We start from the raw sequence: 23608 nt of genomic DNA, 5'->3' as shown, positions 1-23608 counted from the left end.
CAGTTCTTATTCGACTCTGCGAGAGAAACTTTCTCTAAGTTGTTCTTTCGCAACTTTATGGATATTGCAAATGTGATGACAGGTGATTCCCGGTATTTATAATATTGATTTCTAGCTCCTTATAGCTAGACTTCTATGAATTAGAAATCGAATTCTATCCCTTTTTTCTGGACTTGTAAGGGTGATACCAACAAGAAGAATGCAACAGATAATAATCATCCATCTCATAATTAATTGTTCAAATTGCTTCATTATCCTTGTTTGAAACTACTGACTAGCTTTACATGGTCGAATGAGAAATTCTTACACGATGCACTCTTAAAACCATCTGTAGTAAAAATGAACATTACTAAATGAACACAATTATTGGAATCAACTGTGCTGAACCTAACTTTATTATCATAATCACGAATCCACGATCAATGGCAGAACTTGACACCATTGAGAACTTGTGCCAGAAAGATTTTGAATTTATAGAAAAATTGAGATAAAGTCCTCATGATGATCTGGTGAAAGAGTTAATTAATACGTGAAATCGACGAGATTCAGCATCATATATCCAACTAATATAATTACCACACAGGAGAAGAAAAATTCATAGCATTGGAACTGATCCTGGAGCATTCAAAAGATAATATTTCTCAAAGGAGTTCTCGAACAAATGTGAGCCCTACAACAGCAACAACAAGAGTACGGGAATAACCCTCCTTGTCAAGCCACGGGTTTATACTGGACCAAGATGCCGATGTCTTTCATATTATAAAGGAAGAAATTAGCACTAGGTAGATAATTTCACTAAGCAAGTCCATGCAGACTCGAAGGTTGGTTAAGCTGAGTCCACCTTGCAATCATGGGGGAAGCACAAAGTCATGAAGGAGCACGATGCTCCTCTTGGGTAGGCAATTATTGTGAGGCAATTATAAATTGAGAAGATATGTCAGGAAATCATCTAAACTCATGCCATCAAACATTGACTGATTTCCTCCATTAGATGTTGATGTGCTTCCAAAGTTGAAATCATCCCTCTGAGCATTTGCATTGTGATCGTGAACCCTCACAGGACTCCCAAAGGGATTCATATAGACAGAAGGTTCCTTCCCACTTTCTGGAGATGCTGCGCTTGGAGCTTGGTGGTGGTCACGAACTGGGTACTGATCGAAAGCACCCCCAGGGCTCCCAAAGGGGTTCTGATGGACAGAAGGAAGCTTTGCACTTCCAGGATATGCTGCAGATGGAATTTGCGGATTCTGATAGACAGAAGGAAGCTTTTCTCTTCCAGGACATGCAGTGTATGGAACTTGCTGGTGGTTATGGACTGGGTACTGACCGAAAAGCCTCGCAGGGTTCCCGAGGGAATTCTCATAGACAGAAGGAAGCTTCCCGCTTCCAGTAGATGCTGTGCACGGAACTTGCTGGTGGTTACGAACTGGGTTCTGATTGGAACTCCTCATAGTGCTTCCAAAGGGATTCTGATAGACAGAAGAGAGCATCCTGCTTCCAGGATATGCTGTCCATGGAACTTTCTGTTGGTTAAAAGCTTGGGATTCATGGTGTAAGGGCTCATTATGACGCATAAGAGGTCCATTATCCAACATACTCTGAGCTACTGGGCCCAAACCACTAGTAAACTTCAACACGCTGTCTGTGCGACTGGCATTCTGCCCATAACCAAGAGAGCTCTGATTGATCTACAAAATTAAGGACAATAAAATGAGGAAGAACAAGCTCCTAGGAAAATAAGCATGCACAAATTCCTTCAATTGTTACATATAATTTATCAATATCCTGTCATGTCAAATTCCTTTGATTACTTAACGGCATTTTTTTTTACTTTTTTTTGCAGGATATTACTTAACTGCAATTATCAAAACCCAAAGAGCCACCAGCTCCTAATCAGCTTCATAGTCCATAATTCAGAAATTTCTCTTTTTTTCTTTTCATGAAATTTACATATTGATGAAAATTGAAGAATTAAAATGCCTAAATATGTATTGTTTTTTACTAAAATTATCAAGCCATGTTTATGAAAACCTGCACAACTTACTGGTAAGAGAGATTTTGCAGAGCCTGGGGCATTCAGAACTGTTGATACAGACGTCATATTGTCATATGGATAAGAAGCTCGAGGGTTATAGATTGTCTTTCCGGGTACAAAACCTTCAGACTTCCTGCCTCCTGCAGATTCTAACACTGCTAGGGAAATGTAGTTAGGATTCAAGAGAATTGGGATTATTCATACACTTGCTGAGAATTAGTTATGAGCAAGTGAATAATTGGGCAGTCAACGAAACAAACTTGGAGTGGCCAAAAGAGAAAACAAACATACATGGAAAAGTTGAAATGAGGAATCAATTCGGAGTTGGAAGAGCTCAATAATATGGAGAGAGAGAACTTCAATTGGGAAAAATCTGGAGCTAATTTAATGAAACTTAATCTTAGAATAAGCATGTCACCCACAGCCAACACAAGCATTAATATACATGGTAAGAGGTATTCCATGAGTAAGATCTACCTTTTCCCGCTGTTGTTACATTCCTTGACAGATTACATGAATTAGAGTTAATAAGCCTAGCTTCTGACTTTGTCCACCTATCAGTGGCTCGTCTTGCCATTGAGAAATCCATCTCAAAGTTTCTAGCATTAGTTCGAAGAGCCATAAATAACTTTTTGGCAACATCTCTAATTGTACGGGCCTGTAAGAAAAAACCCATAATTCAGAAAGAAAGAAAATTGACTTGTCATATGAACTCATCAGAATAACCTGTGCCTAGAAAGTATAAGTACCTGTCTGTAAAAGACGGTCCTGCAGTCATTGAAAAGCATAGCGTTGCTGAATACCAGGAAAACATCATGCTGACACATAAGAAAGTGTAAATAAATTAGACATTCCACCTTTCTGCACCCAATTGGTCTACGTAACCATGACTTATTCAATAGATTTGTGATCTCCAGAGTCAGTCAACATTCTTATATTTTTGGTTTGATCCCAATTAAAAGCTGAGGGGAGATAGTATACACACTACATTATTGGAATCATCCTAGCCTACGAACAGAACAATGTAGAGACTCATGTTTCTTTCCTGTACGGCTCTAAACAATATCCAGATACAAAGAGGAACTTCTTTTTGCTCAAACCTCAAATTCTTCAAGCATCTTATATTCTCCCCTGCTAAGTTTTGATGAAATTGTTCCAAAGTCCATTGGATCCTTCACAACAACGTCATAGCCTTGCACCTGTGAAAACAACATCTTGCTTGAGTAATAATGACTAAATATTTGACGAGAATCATGGATACGACACGACACTTAAGAAACAGACCTCTGCAGCATTCACTGGCTCAGCAAAAATCTTGAGGGTATCTCTCCTACATATTATTGCCAACCAACTATTAGGAGATTTCTTAAGGAAACGATATCCCAACAAGAACTTAACAGAAGGAGGCAGAATTTCTTTCTGCAACTCATAATTGATTTATGGGCCCCATATACCACATATACCAGAAACCTTTGAAAGAATACCTTTTCAGAATATCAAGTAACAATTCAAGAGCACTGGTTGGAGGTAATGGAGTGTTAGATGACGCTGCAACTGCTTCATCTGATAAACCAATTACCAGTAGTGAAAAGGTTTTTTAAAATTTTCGCTGGTATCATACATAGGGGGTGAAAGAAGTGATGATGGCAAAGCAATTACCAGAAGCTGTAGCTCTGATGCTTGAGCCATGATTGACCTGAATTTGATTAGCATAGAAGTCAACAAGGATAACAAACCACTTAGGAAAAAAAAAAGGATAGAGTAGCATAATCTTAGATTCCATAATAAGCTTAGAGTACAAATATAATCTTTTTTTTCGGGGCCAACATGAGCCATCAGGAGATGGATTATTGGACAGCTTGAATCAAGTAAGACGAAATTATGTTGATGGACACGGACAAACAAGTTCACCTACGCTATAGATGTTAATTCTCTCACTTTAATAAGGAATTGCTTCTTCATTTTACCATATGGCCAAAAAAACATGCACTTCGTGCATGATACAGATAGTCCAGAACTTAATTGTGGAAAATAAAGCAGTCTTGATATATTCTGTATCTAACCATAATAACTCCACCATTTGGTTGCCTCATAATTCAGCGAATAAAACCATCTGAGAAACCAGAAATCTTTCCCAACAGCGAAAATTTTGCTACCAGCAAAAGTAAATGGAATATAAGAACAGTACTGATTATCATTTCCAGGTCATCATCTAAAGCAGCTAAAAACAATTAACTCCACACCGAACTGCTTCATAACACTGCTCATAGAGGCTGAGTAAATCCAGTATTAGTCAAATTTAAGGCATCAATACCTATACATCTCAGGAGAGCGTCTAACAATGGTGGTCGGAATGTAGAACCTTACGATCTTATTATTCAAGTGAAGCCAATTGCAATAAGTAAAAGTTTACCTTAGGTTTTTTTCTCCTCTGCCTTTGACTAAATTGACCTTCAGCAGTGCCGAAACTGATCTCAAGTTTCTTCTTGTTAACTGCTTTTTCAGGCTTTTTTGCTTCTAGTTCAACAATCCGCGTACTCCTTCTATGCTCTCCACAAGACATGATTGATTAATTCTTCTTTTGGCCTGTTAGTATTCTCCAGCCTTAAATGCTAATTTCCATGCAAACCAACACTTACAGTTATAACAGAAACATACTAGATAACCATATTTGAAAATTTTCTGTAGTGCCCTAGACACCAAGGGAGATTTTGAGGGATTATTTTATCTAGGAAAGGGGTGAAACCTAAATCTTCAACAGAAATCTTTTCAATGGACTGACAGTGATATGTTGGCTAGAAATATAAAAATCCACTGAAGTTCCCATGAAACTGCTCTTGAAGAACCAAACTATCCAATTAGAAAAGGTAATATGAAGCAAAAGATGTATTTATCTAGTTCAATATATTATCTTGAATCAATATGCATAAGTATATATGCTTCATATGACAACATATTCATCAATAGCACATAAACAAAAACAATAGGGAGTGTTCAATTTGAAAACCATGAGCACTGTCGCAGAAACTTCTTGAGGGATTTGAGATGCTTAGACTTTCTAGCTCTTCTTAGCTCTTCTCAGTTCCATTAGTAAATTCTCCACTAATATCTAGGTGGAGAAACACACTGCTGGATATTGTGATGTCGGTTTACTAGTACAATTAGCAGATTTTCAGTGCTCAACACCATATAGTTTTGGAGCTCAATCAACCACCTTAAAAGCTTCTTCCTAAAGCACTTTGGATCCAAATCCAAACAGAAAAGGCAAAAGGATAAATGTCCAAGAAGTTAATATAGCTTCCATTTTCAATTCGTAAGTGAAAGGCTAGCTCCTTCATTCACTCCGGCATGCTGTCAATTTTCCTTTTGGGAGCATCATCGGATTCATTAAATCTCTCACAAAACCAGTTTCCATGTCAAATATCATAGAAGAAATGGCAATGGCATTATCACAATACATTCAGGGACATCCTCGAAAATGCAATTATTAGACCATCTATCGCAAAACAATCAGAATCATTTATGCATTGCGAGCATCATTTTGCATTAGAAAAGCAAAAGGAAGATCAAAGTACCTGTCTTACGAATTTCGGAAAAGTTCGCCGGAGTATACTCTGAGAGACCCACTTCTTCTGCTCCTTATAAAAGTCCCATTGGAGTGTAACGGCCATTTCTTGGAGACCTCAATTTATGGTCTATACTAGAAGAGGTGTCGGAATTAATGCCTCGTGTTGCCCTGCATGGTAATCTTGACTGGAAAAGTAAAATTAATATAAACAACGTTGCAAGGCAGTATTGCTAGACAAATGGCAATAACATTTATGCCATTATTTACGTCATTAATAAAAATATTGTTCGTTTTTTAAAATGTAGAACAATGTACAAGAAAATAAGCAAATAAGATATGCTCACCCACTTCAAGAAGAAGAGGAACTCATATATGATAGTTCCATGGCGTATTCACCCATTTGGAATCAATTCTTGCAAGAAATGATTTCAATTCAATTGATTTCAATTCAGTTCAATTCAATTTAATTCAATTGTAACTGAATTATGCTGTTTGGAATATCAATGGATTTAATTGAAATAAATTTAATAATCTTGTTTGAAACACACTAGAATTGAAATAAATTATTTTGATAAGCTTACTCCTTTCAATTGAATTGAATTCTAGCTAAAGCTTGTTGATGTTGGCCCGATTCCATATCCAATGTAAATCTTGTATTTTTTAAGTGATTCTAGTATCATTTTGATTCCAAACGGCAAAATTCAATTGAACTCTTTAAGTATATCTTATACTTCTTGATGAAAGAAAGCATTAGACAACAAAACCATAACCCAGAGGTGTTTTTGAAGCCCAAGCATCAATGTTATTAGCACTTTCAGGAGCAAAAGAAAAATCATCTGGCTGATAATATATATCCTCGTGTTACATGCACGCAAAAGGAATGTTCGCTATTAAGTTAAAGCACTTCGCATATTTCGGACAGCTTCAACTCAACAGCCTCTCAGAGGATTGAGTTGCACCCAAACTACTGGAAGTATGAACACGAAGAAATCCCTGTTGAGAAATTGAGACTTTTATAAGGCTTAAATATTCAATGAGCATTATTGATTGTCGAATTCTACAATGACCTGGTGATCTAAGCAAGTCGCTGAGAACATTAAATCTTTACCACATATCTCCTTTCTAAGGTTCTCTCGAGATTTAACTTTAATGGTGGCTAAAATCTACAATGCACTGTATATTTGTAATCTCAACATTATTTGTAAGAGTGACTTCCCTATTTAAGTGAGGCAGTACATTATGCGAAGATGCCAGCATTCAAGAAATGAAGAGCCTCATGCATGGGTCTAATCCCAAAAATTAGAGAGACCACGGAGCAGAAAGCAAGTGGATAATAAAGCATGCATTAATGACTCCATAGTGCAGATAACTAGACCAATAAGACCTTTCATACTAGAAAATTACATCATATTCTTACTCTCAGGAAATCAAAACTAACTACAATATGATACGAAAGTCAGGACAAGCGTAAAGAGTACTTTATGGGTGTAGTACACAGACAGTGGAAATAGAATATTAGGACATACCTGCTCATTATACTGTCCTTCAAAGAAGCATAGCATTAGCTGCCAAATCTTCGGAATTTTAGCTAAGCTCCAGTTTACATTTCTAAGTAAAGATACCAGCAAGGATGTAGTAACCAAGTTCTTTAATTAGCCATCATCGAATGGATGGCAAAATTTTCCCCAAGATTGACCATTCAGATCAAACAGCAATATCCCTACAGCTAGTAGTAGTGCTATACATTCATAAGTAGAATGCTTAGGCCTACCAGCTGAATAGATATTGCAATTTGTTCTGACTGAGATATAAGTAGTCAGCTTTTGCAAGGATTCACTATCCTGTTATGGTTTCTAATTAAACACATAGCTGTAAGAGCAAGAATCTGAGGCAGATTTCCGGGTACTTCACATAGCTTTGTATTTAACTGTATCCCAGACAATTTCTCGACTTTTTGTAGCAAGAAATCGCCAACCTGCAAGCGATAACTGCAAGTTACTAAAATAGCTAAAAAAAAATAGAGAGAGAGAGAGAGAGACTTAAATAGAAGAATCAATGAGAAAGTACGAGACAGAGAGATCCAGAGGTTCACACCCTTGCTCAAAGTGTCAGCTCGAGATATGACAATTGTTTGAAAAGAAAACAATGCAATACTTTAGCCAAGAGAGATGCTGTATAAATAGCATTTGCTGCTTCTTGCGTACACTCTGATCCATCTTTCAGTAAGAATACTCGCTGAAGTTCCAAGACGGGTACTATCATAGAGCAAAAAGATTTGCAATGAATGAATAGTTCAAAAGGCCAAAGGCAGCCACGACCATCTGCACATTAACTTTAAAGGTTGTAGTATGAACTTTTAGGAAAGGAAGGGGTTTTTCCTCAAAAGCATAGTAACTGCAGAAATCACCGGTTACATTTGATTTGGAGAAAAAGATGTGAAGAAAGCCAAATGATCTCATTACTGGACACTGAAGTTGGCAACCTGAACATCAACAAAAGGTATTCAATCGAAAAACCGAGAGAGTCAACCATCACATAGACGACGGTGTATGAGACCAAGGTAGATAGCATTTAAATCGTGCGCATAGGATCTCACAATTCCTTCAAGCATGCATTAAAAATACTGGCATGTTAAACATCAAGCAGAAGCAAAGCATCTCTCAGCTGAAAGAGGAATTTCCTTTCCGTCTTTGTGAATCTCGGCACAAGCTCTACAACTTCTTATCGATCACAAACCAAGGGAACACAAAAAAGCAACTCGAAATAGATGAAAATCCACCGAGATGCAACCGCATGAACTATAAATATGATCTGAGCTAATAGTCACACAAGGCAGAACTTGACACTAAACCATTGCCAATGTGCATTCACCCTGCAGCCTAAAATGCTTTTCCTTTTATGTGCATTTCCACTCCCATTACTTCATACTAAACCCGGCCTTAGTGCCACCCCACAGTTTATATTCCCACTCCTATTAGTTCATATATTAGGAATGCAGTGTAACCCGCAAACAAGCAGAGCTTGGCAACGATTAGCTTCTAATACTAGCCAACAATGGAGAACTCAACCACGAGAAGCTGATCAACCTCCATAAACATCAACCAACCCTTTCGCTTGGAATTTGAACAGTATGGAAGAGTCCTACCGTTTTCCTCTCCTCTGCCGATTGAAATTGCAGGCGCGAACAGCCCGTGGAATGTGAATCATCATCATCGTCATCGTCATCCTCCATTGGAGCAGACCTTCCAGATCTCATCCGAAGGAAAGAGCGTTACGTTACCAAAGTTCTCTGTCGCTCGTGGGAAATTTTCCCCGCCATGGGGGCGATCGATATACTCCGCTGGTGCTCGAAACTTATTTTTTCTTCGAATTGATTCGCCTATCTTTTGATTCATCTAAATGAATCCTCAAACTTTATCCAAATTTTCGGTAAGGTCCTCATGTCTACTGGGCGGGGCCCATCCGGACTTGCCGTATTTTTCTTTTTGTAATTTCATTCGGCCTCATTTGAGCGTAATTAATAGAAAAAAGTTAGGGGCTCAGAATAAAAGATTTAAGAATGAAAATGGTGCAATATGTGTCGTGGGCGGGCCTAACCGGGCTTGTTGGAACAAGCCCGGTTAAGTTTGGGCTCAATACGAAAAATTTAGAATGAAAGCCCATTACATCAATACTTCATCTCCACTCGCAGTATGTGCCTATTATGTGAATTTCTTTTCATTTTAATCACAATGTTCATAATTTTTTGAGATGAAATCTTTAATGAAAATTAACTATAAATTAAATGATGAAATTGAAGTGGAACCAAAAAAAAAAAACAGAAAGGAAAGAGAGAGATAGGAGGGGAGGAGAGGGAGAGAGTGGTGGGAAGCGGTGAAAATAGATAACGGAAAGAAAACATTTGAAATTGCTGTTATGTTCTTTTAACTTCTTCCAATTCAATAGGTTTGGGCGATAAGAAATCTGAGTGGGCGTTCGGTTTAGACGTAAAGTTCTACTCTATTAAATGGAGACAAAATAGTTACGAAATTTTATTATTAAAAAAATAGTAGTAATAATGATTAATAAAATGTATTTGATAGAATTTATTATAAATTTGGAGAAAACGATAAAAAGTAATTAATAATTAGGAGAATTAGTACTAAAAAATTAATCGTAGTAATGATTAAAAAAAAAGTATGTGAGATAATTTATTATTAAATTGAAAAAAAAAAGATAAAAAAAGTAATGATTGTATTGATGGAAAAATTGAGTAGAGTGAAGTGAAGTATAACAACGTATGCAGGCAAAACAAAGCGGGCCAAAACAAGGTGGGAAGTCCTGACAACATCCCACGCCCATTTCTTGACATCTTATAAACTTAAAATTTATGTACTTCCTATCGATAATCCCAGCCCGGGCCAAAATAAGGTAGGAAGTCCTGGTCACTTTCCAATTCAATAAGTCTGGGGGATAAGAAGTCTTAGTGGGCGTTTGGTTTAGACGTGAAGTTCCACTCTATCAAATGGAGATAAAATAGTTTGAAAATTTTATTATTATAAAAATTAATTGTAATAATGATTAATAAAAAGTATGAGAGAGAATTCATTAAAAAACTAGAGAAAAAATAAAAAAATTAATAATAGTTTGGAGAATTAGTACTAAAAAATTAATTGTAATGATGATTAAAAAAAGTATATGAGATAATTTATTATTAAATTGAAAAAAAAAGATAAAAAAGTAATTATTATGTTGATGAAAAAATTGAGTAGAGTAGAGTGGAGTATAACAATATTTGCAGACCAAACGAAGCGGGCCAAAACTAGTTGGGAAGTCCTGACAACATCCCACACCCATCTCTTGGTGCATTTGGTTTCAAAGTTAAAGTAACATTGATTTTGATTGTGAAAAAGGACAAATGATTTTGCAGTGTGTTGAGTTAAAGTCAAAGTTAAAATTTTTGACTTGGGAAATGCGTATTTTTATTATATAGCGTGTTGAGTTAAAGTTAAAGTTAAAGTTAAAATTTTTGTGATTTTAACTACGAAACCAAACGGAGCATTAACATCTTATAAACTTAAAATTTATGTACTTCCTATCGATAATCCCAGTCCGTGCCAAAATAAGGTAGGAAGTCCTGGTCACTTTCCAATTCAATAAGTTTGGGGGATAAGAAGTCTTAGTGGGCGTTTGGTTTAGACGTGAAGTTTCACTCTATCAAATGGAGATAAAATAGTTTGAAAATTTTATTATTAAAAAAATTAATCGTAATAATGATTAATAAAAAGTATGAAAGAGAATTCATTAAAAAACTAGAGAAAAAATAAAAAATAATAAATAGTTTGGAGAATTAGTACTAAAAAATTAATTGTAATGATGATTAAAAAAAGTATGTGAGATAATTTATTATTAAATTGAAAAAAAAGGATAAAAAAGTATTTATTATGTTGATGAAAAAATTAAGTAGAGTAGAGTGGAGTATAATAATATTTGCAGACCAAACGAAGCGGGCCAAAACGAGGCGGGAAGTCCTGACAACATCTCACACCCATCTCTTAACATCTTATGAACTTAAAATTTATGTACTTCCTATCGATAATCCCAGCCCGGGCTGAAACAAGGTAGGAAGTCCTGATCACTTTTCTAGAGCTTTCTTTCATGACTTGGCTGGTTGTTCTTAATCGACTGGGCACAAAATATAGATTGCAAAATCAGGGAATTGGTATTGCATTCAATGGATGTAAGTTATGCAGTGATGAAAATGAGTCAAGAGATCATCTTTTCTTCGCTGCATTGTTTCAGAGATTACTTGGTTTGCTGCGTCTAAAAATTGTTTTCTATTTCAAATGTTACTTTTAAGCCCAAAAAAAAAAAATCAATCACACTCTCGAGAGAAGAATCTCAATGGTTTGCCGGTGGATTTGGATCATGGGATGAGACTCCTCAATTTCGCAATCTCTATCACGATCGACCACTTTTGCAATTGCAATGCATCACATTACATGGTACTATAATATGTAGTGGCCTCTGTATGCACATGTAGTGGCCCATGCTTAAAATGGGTTGTTAAAAAGCGAATGGATATAATTAATTTATTTAGGAGAAAAAGAAAAAAGAAACTAGGCGAAAATCATCTGGCTAAGGCTGTAACACGCGGCGAATCCCCATTGGGTGGTTTCTAGATCTCCTCGGGCCCACAGGATAGCCCCAATCAACCACCAACGGAATCGAGTAAAACCTTATTAAATTATTACACGCCTCTTCTCTCTTGAAAGTAGAGAGAGATTGAGAGAGAACGGAGACGTGACCCGGCGGTGCAACTGAGTTGACTCGCTCACTCCCTCGCCATGGCTTCCAAGCTCTGCGACTCCTGCAAATCGGCGACAGCTGCGCTGTTCTGCCGGGCGGACTCCGCCTTCCTCTGCTTCAGCTGTGACGGGAGGATCCACGCCGCCAACAAGCTCGCCTCCCGCCACGCTCGCGTGGTCGTCTGCGAGGTCTGCGAGCAGTCCCCCGCCCACGTCACCTGCAAGGCCGACGCCGCCTCCCTCTGCCTCTCCTGCGACCGCGACATCCACTCCGCCAACCCCGTCGCCCAGAAGCACGACCGCTTGCCCGTCACGCCCTTCTACGACTCGGTACGACGACCTTTTACGGATATACACATCGACGATCAGTCGTCGCTTCAGATTTTTTTTTCCTCTAGTTTCGGGTTTGAATTATGGTTGGTCGTTTTGCAGTTGGTTCCCAACTCGGGCCCTACTCCCTTCAAGGGCGGAGGCGGCAGAGGAGCCCCCGGGTGCCGTCTCGGCTTCCTCCTAAAGGGAGAGGACGATGTCGTCAGCAGGGAGGAGGAGGAGGAGGCGGCATCGTGGCTGCTGCCCAACCCAAAGGCTGGGGACGAGAGCCCCGGCGTGAACTCAGCTCAGTACCTGTTCGGAGAGGTGGATCCGTTCCTCGATGTGGATTATGGATCGGGCGACCCGAAGTTTGAGCATGGGGGAGAGCAACTGCTCCGGATCTGATGGAGTCGTGCCTGTCCAGAGAGGTGGCGTCGAAAGCGTTCATGGCCAGGGTTTCGTGAACGAGGGTGGCTTCGATCTCGAATTCACCAATGTCGCGGCTAAGGGATCGCATCATGGTGGCGACGTAGCTCATTGCTTGAGCCATAGTGTAAGTACATACACACACATATATACACACACACGTTTCGCACCATTATGTTATTTATTTATGCACGTGATGTTCGGTCGGAGAAATGTCGATGTAATTTTACATGGAGGTCGGCCGGTGTTGGTTACTGTGTTGACGAGTTTCTGGATCTAATGTGAATGTTTAGCTTCTTTTACTGATGTTTTAGGTAATTTTGATAGTAGTCGATATGCAGTTTGATGCCCGTCTCGTTCCCGATCGAGATCGTAACATTTATTTTAGTGTATAAGCTTTATTGATTCTTGTTAGCTTCTTTATTCGAATTCTCAGGTGTCATCCTCGTCTCTAGATGTGGGAGTGGTGCCCGATGGGAGCACACTGACTGACATCTCCAACCCATACAAAGGTCCCATGAGTGCCGGGTTCGATTCATCCACCAGTCGACCAGTGCAACTGTCTCCGGCCGATCGAGAGGTAAGGGTTTTGAGATACAGGGAGAAGAGGAAGAACAGAAAGTTCGAGAAGACCATCCGATACGCCTCTCGGAAGGCGTACGCCGAGACGAGGCCACGCATAAAAGGAAGGTTTGCTAAGCGGACGGAAGTCGAGGCCGAGTCAGAGCGAGTCTTCGGGTTTGGAGTGGTTCCTTCGTTTTGATATCACCTTGAGGCAACGGAGAATAAGGTCACAAATTTTGCGGGCCTCACGTAATTCGTGATTTGTACATATAGTAGGGAATGACGTGCAGAAGTCCGCTGTACTTTTATCGATCAATCGTGCTCGACGATGTAATATACTTCGAGTCTTTAATAACGAGGCACTGCAAACTTCATAAAATCATTCTTCCATGTTTCTGAACTATTCGGCAGAAAATCAATGCTTCCAGATTGCAAATTCTTTTCTCGCAAAAAACCAGTTCGGAGACTCCGGATTCGAACCTGCGTCCAGCTAGCTGCTTGTGCAGAAGATTCTTGATCGACCTAGTGGCCGGATGGACTGCCAACCTTTTGTCTTTAGCCGAAGGACCGTTCTTATCGACTCAGTCACGTCAGCTATGCTGTCAAAACTAACAGGATTGATCGAGATGAAGCACAAGCTGAAGACATGGAATTTCTGTGGTGACCTCAGATCACTGTCGCCCGAGGTTGTCTTGTTTGGAAACCACGGCTGGATCTCATGTACGTGTGAAGGGGCGCGATCCTGCGGTCCCGGTTAGTCTGGCTTAGGGAGCCGAGGACAGTGACAGACCTTGGTCGGTGAACTTCTGCTTGGACAAATGTAGCCCTGGTCCCAACTGGGCCATGAGCTGTCTCTATAAGTGGCTGAATTACTGGGCCTTGGCCACCCAGAGAGAGCAGGTGGAGGCCAGAACTCGTGGTAGTAGGGACCAATGATATCTGAGGTTAGGGGACTTTTTTTTCCTGCTGCATTGCGGGCCGTTCAGGATGAGCTGCAGTTAGCCTGTGAGCAAGCTCGGTTCAAGTTCCCGTCGTGGAACTGGACTTTGACGGGCGTCTGGAGTTTTCGATCTCACTTTGGGGGCACTCTGAGGAGGACCTTTTTCTCAAACATAATGTTGAGGACTGCAGGCGACTATGCTGGGCTTCAATGGAGGATTGGACACAGCACTCCATCAAGGCATCTGCAGGAGCCATCCTCATCTGTGGATGAAAGCTCGAGATAGAAAGAGAACCTTCAGAGACAAATTTAAATTGGTTTTTCCGAAATGTTTCGGCTTCTGCAGTTAACCAAAGTTCTCTCTGAGTCTGATAAAACTAATACCAGAACTATAAAGAATCCAAACACGACACAACAAAGTACTCTGAGTTTATAGAGAAAATGTAAATTCTTCATCGACAGAGTTTCCACTAAGCAAGTCCATGCTTGATCAACCGCCAATTCGCTTCAACCTGAAAAGTGGACCTCAATCTCACAGGCAATGATCACGAGGCGATCATCAGCCCACGAGATACTTCAGAAACTCATCCAAGTTCATGCCATTCATAGGCAGGTTCCCTCCACTGGGTGCTGTTGGATTTCCGAAGCTGGGACCATCCCTTCGAGCATTTGCATCCTGAACAGAAGCCGTAGCAGGATTCCCAAAGGGATTAGCATGGACAGAAGGAATGAGCCCACTTCCGGGATATGTTGTTCCAGGAACTTGTTGGGGGTTGAGAACTCGAAGCTGATCCAAGTTCATGCCATTAAACATCGGCAGGTTCCGTCCACTGGGTGCTGGTGGATTTCCAAAGCCGGGACTATCCCTTCGAGCATTTGCATCCTGAACAGAAGCTGTCGCAGGATTCCCAAAGGGATTAGCATGGAGAGCAGGAATGAGCCCATTTCCGGGATATGCTGTTCCAGGAACTTGCTGGGGGTTGGGAACGCGAAGCTGATGGGGTGAAGGCAGATGCCAGTGGCTAAAAGTTCCATGGTCGTACTTATTGATCTCTGGCTGAGCCACCATCTGAGCTACCTGGCCCCAACCTCTGGTAAGATTTAATGAGCTGTGTTCCTGACTAGCATTCTGCCCATAATTGAGCAAACTGTTGTTGACCTACAAAAATAACAATAATATCAGGGAAAATAAGCCACTAGAAGGTAAGTGTGCTCCTGGTCATACAACCAGCAAGCGTACAAGAAAACCACCGAAGAGCATCACTTACCCGAGCTACGGTTGGGGTACTGAAAGCAGTTGATATGGGTGCCTCATATTCACCGGGATAGAAGGTCCAAGGATTGTGCGTTTTCTGTTGCTGGAGCAAACCTTCAGAGTTCATTGCACCTGTGGATCCCAATACTTCCGGGAAAAGTTTTCTACTTAGAACTTCAAATGATTGGTATTTTACGTATTTACCGCAAATCAATTTACTTGTCTGCCATTATCTGATAAGCAGCTGGTCAACCAAACCCTCACGAGAAAATGCCATCAAGAAATGAATAGGAATTACAAAATCTCAGTTGTTCTGATAAAGATAACTCACAGTTGGTTAAATCATGAACTGACTCCAGGCCGGCCAATTTTGAATAAAGCATGTTAACGATGGACCAACACAAATATTACAAATACGCGTTAAGAGATAATCAATGAGTAAGGTTTACCGTTTCCATCTGTCACTGAAGCTTGTGACTGATTGCTTGCGAGAGAGTTAACAAGTCTAGCCTCTGCCTTTGTCCAACCATCACCGACTATTCTGACCAGGGCAAGGTCAATCTCGAACTTAGCAGCATCAGCTCTGAGAGCAGCGAACAATTTTTGCGCTACTTCTCTGATTGCACGGGCCTGAAATAGAATCTTAAGTTAAGATGGAAATAGAATAAGTTTTCCATGTAAATATCATCAATATAAGCTATAAGCAGAATAAATTACTATAAGTACCTGTCTGTAATAGATGGTATAGGATCCATTGAAAAGCATCGCATTGCTGAATACCAAGAAAACATCGTGCTGAGATTAAGAAAACGTGAATGATTAGACATCCCACATTGCAGAGCCATGTTGTATGTCAACGCAAACTGAAAAGGTTTAGTGATGTCCACTTCAATCCAGATTCTAAAACTGCTGTTTTATCCCAATAAAAAGCAGAGGCAGACATATGCACACTATCTCATTTGGAAATAGGAAAATTAAACTCAACCTACTGGGTGAATAAATAGAAATCAAGGGTTCTTCTAGGGCTTCAGGATGAAAATACAGAGAACCAACTGCTCAAGGGTGTACCTCAAAATCTTCTAGCCAAGTATATTCTCCTCTGCTAAGCTTTGCTGAAATTGTTGCAAAATCCATTGGATCCTTTATCACATTGTTGTACCCTCTCACCTGTCAGAAAAAAACTTTGCTTATTAATGGTGACAAAGCATTTGACGGAACACAAAAACCCAACATTTTCAAACGGACCTCTGCAGCATTTACTGGCTCTGCGAAGAACTTGCGCGTATCTCTCCTACATTAGTTCAAAGCAATTAACAGAAAAGAGGTGAGCCAATTGCTACCCTCAGGGAACTTGTTAAGGTTCATTGTCAGTGAAGGTTAGTGAAAAGTGAACTGAGAATAAAAAGATATAAATTTAAATTCTCAATGTACTTCTGACCAATATAGACACAAAAAATTGAACCTTAACAAGTCGTGCGTTAAGCAGCTTCCCCCCCACCCCCTTATTTGGGAAACAATATCCCAACAAGAACTTAACAGAGGAAAGTCCAATTTTTTCCCAAGAGATTACGTAGCTGATACGCTGTACCTGTACTCTATTATTTTAAAGTGTTTTAAGCCTCACCTTTCCCATGTACCAATAGCCTTCAAAAGTTCATACCTTTTCAGCATATTAAGTAACAATTCAAGAGCGCTAGTTTGAGGTAATGGAGTTTTGGACTGCACTTCAACTGCTGCAACTGATAAACCAAGATAAGAACAGATTTAGAAAATTTAGTCAAATTCATCATATTAACAGGGATGCAGAGAAGTGATAATCAGTGATTCAGTTACCTGGGCTTGTTACTTTGTTGCTCGATACATGATTCACCTGAATTTGATGAATATAGAATGAAGTCAAGGAGGAAGAAAGAGCACTCATGCAAGCAAATGAATGTAGAAGTACAATTTGAGATTCCATAATTAATATAAGAACATCTTTGCGGGACAACATGAGCTATCATAGAGAAGCCATTGTTGGGAAAGCTAAAACTTCGGGATGCAAAGGTTTGTTGATGGTGTGCACTAAAATGTCAAATGTCTCCAAATTATTTGTGAGTTGCATGTTGCTTTTGCACAAACTTATTAATGCACATAGACAAAGAAGCAATACATGCATCTGACATGGTCAGTCCGGAAACTAATGCTGGAAATAGTCCACCCTCATCAATTATATTAAATTTTGAGATTCTGTTGCCTCATATGTCATTAAATAAACCGACCCATAAAATAGATTTCTTTTCACGCTGAAAAGTTTCCTATCACCAGCAAAAGTGAATAGTATAGCTTGTCACTAACAATATAAACAAAAGAATAAGATTGGTAGGAATATGGATGAACTAAGAAGTTCAACTGTAGAGAGAATCCCACTACTAACAATTAACCAAGTTGTCATTCATGGCAGAGTTCATGACACATTAACTACTTAATATCACTACTTGCAGAGGCTGCTTAAGTTTAGCAAATATGACAGCTTCAACCAAATTTGGGGAACGGAATTCTTAGTAAGGAAAAAAATCCAAGTGACAACTTTTTAAAAGCAGTTGAACTCGGTAATGAAGAGCCATTAGGTAGCAGGAAATGTACAACAATCCCGTTATTTCTTGTCCACTGAACTGTCAAATCTAGTAAACAATTACCTCAGATTTCTTTCTTCTCTGCCTTCGACTGGATTGGCCTTCACTACTATCCGAACTCATACTATCCGAACTCATATCACGTTTCTTGTTATTGACTCCTTGTTGAGCCTTTTTTGCTTCCAGTTCCAAAATTCGAATACTCCTTCTCTGTCCTCCACTTGACATATTGCTGGACTTTCTTTAGCCTGTCAACATTCACTAGTCTTTACCTTTAACTTCTTCAAAAAAGAAATCAACCTCATGCATACAGTTACAAGCAGAAACATACTAAATCACCATATTTGACAATGTCCTACTGCATCAAATCAAGAAAGGGCAGATTTGTGGAGACCCTATTTCTTTCTTTCTTTCTTCTTTTTTTTTTTCCAGGGCTGTGAACTGTAGACACCATTTTATCTAAGGAAAAGTTGCATATTCCAAACAAATTTACTAATTGGACTAATAGATATATAATCTTGTAAACATAAACCTGCAATCATAGGTGTTCCATGAACACCCATGAAGAAAAAATGTCTGAAACAAAATATTTATATATTTCGGTTCAGTTTAATAGATTCTATAACATCAATTCATGGATACTAGTACTTCCTGCAGCAGCATTTTCTTCTATAAAATATGAACAGAAAAATTATAATAGAGCATCTTATTTTGATAACTACAAGCATTGTGATCAGAACTTCTTTCACCGGATTTGAAATGGTTCCGCTTTTTATTTCTTCTTACTTCCAGCAGTATAATCTCTACTGATACCCAGAAGCAGAAGGACAGGGTTGCCTACCGTGATAAAGATATAGCAATGCAACTCTAGCAAAATTTCCTATGCTTAACAACATGCTCTTTTCAAGCTCAATCAATTGTCTTAAGAGCTATTTCTCAGGCTACCTCGGGATCCAAATCCAGAAAAGAAAAGGCAACGGGATAAATGTGCAAAATGATATTAAAAATCACGCTGATTCATTTACTGAGTAGGGTTCTAACTCCATCATTCACTCCGGCGTGCCTCAGTTTTCCTTTTGTGAAGAATATACCAAACACCTCTATAAATGCCATTAATCTATTGAATTTCAATAGAAATTTTTCCATTTCAAAGATCGCAGCAGTAGAGGATCCCAAAATCAGAAGACACACCTCGAAAAAAGGAATTTTAGAACTCTATCACAGATCTACTCAAATCGTACATGCAAGTATCTCATTGCGTGAATAAAAGAAAAGGAATATCAAATTACCAAGAGTATCTCCTAAGGAAATCTGGGATTGGAATGCTCGCTGGCGTATCCCTTGAGATTTGATAGACTCTCTTCTTCCGCCTATCCTTATAAAAGTTCAAAAAAAGCGTAACGGCCATTTCTGGTACCTCAATTAATTTTCTGGGTTTCCAGAGATAATAGCATTAATAGAGTTGCTATGCATGGAACTCCTGACCAGAAAAGTAATGCAAATAAAAACAATATTGCATGGCTGTATAGCAAGAAAAATGGAAAATATAATTATGGCCGTGCTTGCGTCATTATCCTTTATAATACGTCATTATTTTATATAATACGTCCATCTCTATTCATTTGAAAAATGTATAACTCACAAGACAATGAGGCAAATGGACTTAATAGTGCAAGACGCAGTCCCAGTGCAACACAAGGATGATATAAGTATAATAGTTATGCTAGTGCTTTCGAGTAATTCATCAATCATTAAGAAAAACTTCATTATGCCTACACCTTTCCCAAACATTTCAAACATGGGGCTGTTCTTATCAGTTTCTAGAGGACATATCCATCTGGATGATAATCTTCTAAGTACTTGGAAACGGGTTATGATTATCCTGCATCTCTGGTAATAGATGCACTCTGAGATAGAACTTAATTGTAGGATTAACTGACATCCAAAATGCTGGAAGTATTCACTTAGAAAACCTTGCAGGTAGCGTAGACACTTTGATCAAACCAAGTGACAAGGAAGTAGGCCATTTAGAAGACCGCGTTCCACCAATCATTATATTCTACTAATTGCCAAAAAAGAAAATCTACTAAATGTATGGTGATGAAAAGCGCCTTTGTTAGGCATAGTAAGATTATCTGCCAGATATATCCTCTTTGAGGTCCTCTCAAGAGGTAGCCTCATATAAATCACTACAACATGCTGTCCGAAATATATCTGTGGTCTCAATGTGATTTCCAAGAGCAATTTAACCCTAAGATTTTCTTAGTATGTTGATGGCAGTGTATTATATCAAGAAGCTAGCCTTCAAAAGTTGAACAGCCTCAGACATGTGTGATCCCTGAAATCACTTAGATCACAGAGCTCACAGCAGGAGACTAATAAATACGCACCGAGCGATCTACTCAGGAGCAGGAACTTATCAGATGACAAGCTTCATAAAAGAAGAAAATCACAGCGAAGCCTAATTATCTGAAATTGAAATCCACGACAGCATAATATAAGTACACAAAACAAAGACAACTTCTCAGGTAATATATGCATACATATATATAATATTAGGACAGACCTGCACAGTGTACTGTCTCCCGCAGAAGCATGGCCACGCTTTCCAGAATTATGTTCTCCAACAGGAAAAATGTAAGTGTCCTTACATACATTGTAAATTACCAATAGCCAGATTAACCTCGCAGTTTGCATTGATTTTTTCCCCCCCTCCCTATCCCCACCATTATGAGGGAGCTCTGGAATGCGGATACACTCTTTGTACCAAACGCTCATTTTCCAACAAAAGATCCAACTTGAACGTAAAGCAAATCTAAACTACCAGCAAAACCAGGCTCAAATCTTGCTTGCTAAAAACTGATCCTTTTTTCTTTTTCCCCGAATATCCATTATCAAATGGGATGGTGAAACTATCAACAAAATTGTCAATATCTATATATGTGCATATATATATATATATATATAATATTTTTAAATTAACTGCGAAATTTCTGTAAGCTGGCAGTTCTATGAATTGCCATCCTGTTTGTTCTGAATGGGTGTATATCAATCTCGCCATTTTGGTAGCAGCAAATTGATGAAAAAAATGGTTTTATGAGCAAGAATCGGAGGCTGCTTCCTGGTACTTGGCATGGCTTTACGGTTCGCTTTACCCCCTCGAGAACGACAGACCACCTTTTGCCTCGTGGAGAAACAAATCATCACACCTGGACAGGGATAACTGCAAGTTACTAAAATAGCATAAAAACACAAAACAATGCTAAATGCATACAACAAAGTAAGAACACAGAGGCAGCAACGCTCAGCTCAAGGAATGATAATTGCTTTCGAAAAGAAACACGGTGCTAATGCCACCAAGGGAGGCACAGAGCACATATCAAAGATCACTTCTTTTTGTGGTGTAATGCTGCTTCAAGAATTTGCTTCTCTGATCCATCTTCCAATGAGCATCATTTCTGAAGTTTTCAGATCGAACACAAGAAGGCGAGGTTGTAACTCGAATGATAAAATTTTTCAACAGCTGGAATAGCTTAGCTTTCGATATCACTCAACCACTCGTATTTAGATACCGAACTTCAAATTAGTTATCCAAATGCTTTATCGTCTTACGAAATCAGCAACTATGGTTCAGTACTTTTCAAACAGCAGCAGCAGCCCCAAACCAAGCCTTATTCCTTTTGCTCCAAAATCAAACTTCCAAGGGTTAGCAGCAATATGGCATCCTAATCCTAGCTCAGAATGGGCAATACAATCAACATAGAGAGAATTGGAGGGTGTAGAGGAAGACCTTTTCCTTCTCTCTGCCGGTTTAAGAAGATAGCAATCGCCATGCTGGGGGGTTGAAACCGAGTTTATCACCAAAAGAAACTCAAAACAAACCGAGTTGTGATAGAGAATGCCGGCGAAGGGAGGCTCATCGGCCTCCGTGAAGACAGTGATGGTTCCCGGAGCTCCGAGATCGGCCGCCCAAGGGCGGTCGGCGTCGACCGGCGCTCGCCCCCCAACAACAATGAGAAAGCCAGCCAGGCCTTCCCCGCCAGGAACAAGCTGGGTTTGTTTCGGATCAAGACCTCTTCTTTTGATTAGCTTAATTGGAGTCCTCAAACTTTATTGAGGTATCCAATTTCATCCTCGCCTGATCGTGGCTACCGGCTTAGGCCGGTCATGGCAGGCCTATTGAAATTTAGATTAGGGCTGGCAAAATGAGCCGAGGGGAAGATTGCCGGCCCGGCCCAAAATGATACTGGGCCATGAAACGCATGACAGCCCGGCTCTTCAAAATTAACTAGCGTTCGGCCCGGCCCGGTCCGTTGGCCTGAAATCGCAATCAATACATTCAAGTGTAGATGAATATTCGATCATACAAAGGCCAAACATAGTCCAATCACTGCGAAAGAACACATTCAACCTCAAGAAGTTCAGGTCCAAAACATGTCCGGGTTGCGTTGTCAATTGTGGCCTTGTAGGGTTCAATTGCGGGCTTTTGGAGCGGCCCAATCCAAAACAATTGGCCCTGTCTGCCCCAAAATCATTTTGAGTCAAGATTTGCTGGCCCAAGCCCGGCACAATAGGATCGGGTCTGGGCCGAGCCAATTTTTGCCGGCCCTAATTTAGATAGGGAGAAAGCCCGGCCCTGTGCCCGAGCTGGCTTGAAGATTGAAATCTTCTTAATATAACCTACCAAAGCTCAATTCGGGATTACTATGCCCAAAACCAAAAATGATAATGAACGATCCTTACATACTATCCAATAAATATAAATATTTATTATTATTATTATTATTATATATAAAAGCATGAGAGTGGAATTGTGAGAGCTCTATTTGAAATCCCTCGGTTCTTGGTGAAATATGTGAATTTCTTAACTCCTGGTTGAGTGACCATTCCTTAACTCCTGATTGAGTGACATTTCAATTGCACGTTTAGAAAGAGGTTGCTTCGTACATAAGAATTATTATTTTTCATATTTTTTTAATCAACTTTTTATATATTTTTCTCAAAAAAAATTAAATAGAAAAGGAAACTCCAGCTTGCAAGTTCTCACAAGTCGTATGGCAAAGTATGTATAGATGGATGGATAGACACACGGGGAAGTTTAATGCAATTACTGGCTAGTAAAATACGGGATTAATCAGTACTGAAACCGTAGAAATTGGGAGAAAGAAATCGTGTCTTTCATCAGACACCTATCTCTATTTATATACTTACTGAGTTAATTACAAAAAAGAGTAGGATCTAAAGACTATTTACATTTAAGTCTCTGAACTATTAACTTCTATATATTTAACACTCCCCTCGAGCTGGAGCATATATATTGTCTACACCCAGATTGTTACAAATATAATCTACTCGAAAACCCCTAAGAGTTTTAGTAAAAATATATGTCAATTGATCATTTGAATTAACAAAAATTGTCACAATATCCTGAGATTGCAACTTCTCTCTAACAAAGTGACAGTCGACCTTGATATGTTTCGTCATCTCATGAAAAACCGAGTTCGATGCGATATGCAGTGCGGCCTGATTATCACAAAATAATTTCATGGGACAAGATTGTTCTACTGCTAACTCTCCAAGCAATTGCTTCGCCCACAACAGTTCAC

At 39.3% G+C, this 23608-nt stretch overlaps 3 protein-coding genes across 14 annotated transcripts; 1 reads left to right on the top strand and 2 right to left on the bottom strand.

Annotated features, from left to right (window-relative positions):
- Positions 1-582: 582 nt before the first annotated feature.
- On the bottom strand, positions 583-8934 carry LOC116192821. 7 transcript variants are annotated; one of them, XM_031521483.1, is made up of 13 exons: positions 8749-8934; positions 8018-8085; positions 7698-7858; positions 5611-7578; positions 4449-4621; positions 3695-3731; positions 3520-3598; positions 3320-3365; positions 3136-3234; positions 2785-2853; positions 2513-2693; positions 2045-2190; positions 583-1688 (listed from the first exon to the last, which is right to left on the bottom strand). In XM_031521483.1, exons 5-13 carry the CDS (start codon positions 4596-4598, stop codon positions 918-920), a joined length of 1578 nt encoding a protein of 525 aa, XP_031377343.1. In that variant the 5' UTR covers positions 4599-4621; positions 5611-7578; positions 7698-7858; positions 8018-8085; positions 8749-8934; the 3' UTR covers positions 583-917. The 7 variants fall into 7 exon arrangements, with proteins under 7 accessions (XP_031377343.1, XP_031377339.1, XP_031377342.1 ...); XM_031521479.1 differs by lacking the exon at positions 8018-8085; XM_031521482.1 differs by lacking the exons at positions 7698-7858; positions 8018-8085 and having other exon boundaries at positions 5611-6596; positions 7130-7578.
- A 2896-nt stretch (positions 8935-11830) lies between these two features.
- Positions 11831-13595, top strand: LOC116192820 (zinc finger protein CONSTANS-LIKE 4-like). Its single transcript, XM_031521477.1, is given in 4 exon segments — positions 11831-12261; positions 12370-12577; positions 12579-12755; positions 13065-13595. Coding segments are annotated over 4 exon segments (1044 nt in total). The 5' UTR covers positions 11831-11929; the 3' UTR covers positions 13392-13595.
- An 822-nt stretch (positions 13596-14417) lies between these two features.
- Positions 14418-22040, bottom strand: LOC116192818 (bromodomain-containing protein DDB_G0280777-like). 6 transcript variants are annotated; one of them, XM_031521471.1, is made up of 12 exons: positions 21793-22040; positions 20569-21211; positions 19292-19432; positions 18066-18250; positions 17221-17257; positions 17048-17126; positions 16633-16678; positions 16456-16554; positions 16114-16182; positions 15837-16029; positions 15401-15534; positions 14418-15291 (listed from the first exon to the last, which is right to left on the bottom strand). In XM_031521471.1, the coding sequence occupies exons 4-12, from the start codon at positions 18228-18230 to the stop codon at positions 14692-14694; spliced, it is 1422 nt and encodes a 473-aa protein (XP_031377331.1). In that variant the 5' UTR covers positions 18231-18250; positions 19292-19432; positions 20569-21211; positions 21793-22040; the 3' UTR covers positions 14418-14691. The 6 variants fall into 6 exon arrangements, with proteins under 6 accessions (XP_031377331.1, XP_031377333.1, XP_031377332.1 ...); XM_031521473.1 differs by having other exon boundaries at positions 19292-19377; XM_031521472.1 differs by having other exon boundaries at positions 19292-19372.
- Positions 22041-23608: the final 1568 nt, after the last annotated feature.

Source organism: Punica granatum, chromosome 1 (genome assembly GCF_007655135.1).
Source record: "Punica granatum isolate Tunisia-2019 chromosome 1, ASM765513v2, whole genome shotgun sequence".
NCBI lineage: Eukaryota > Viridiplantae > Streptophyta > Magnoliopsida > Myrtales > Lythraceae > Punica > Punica granatum.
This window is presented reverse-complemented; position numbering and strand designations above follow the sequence as displayed.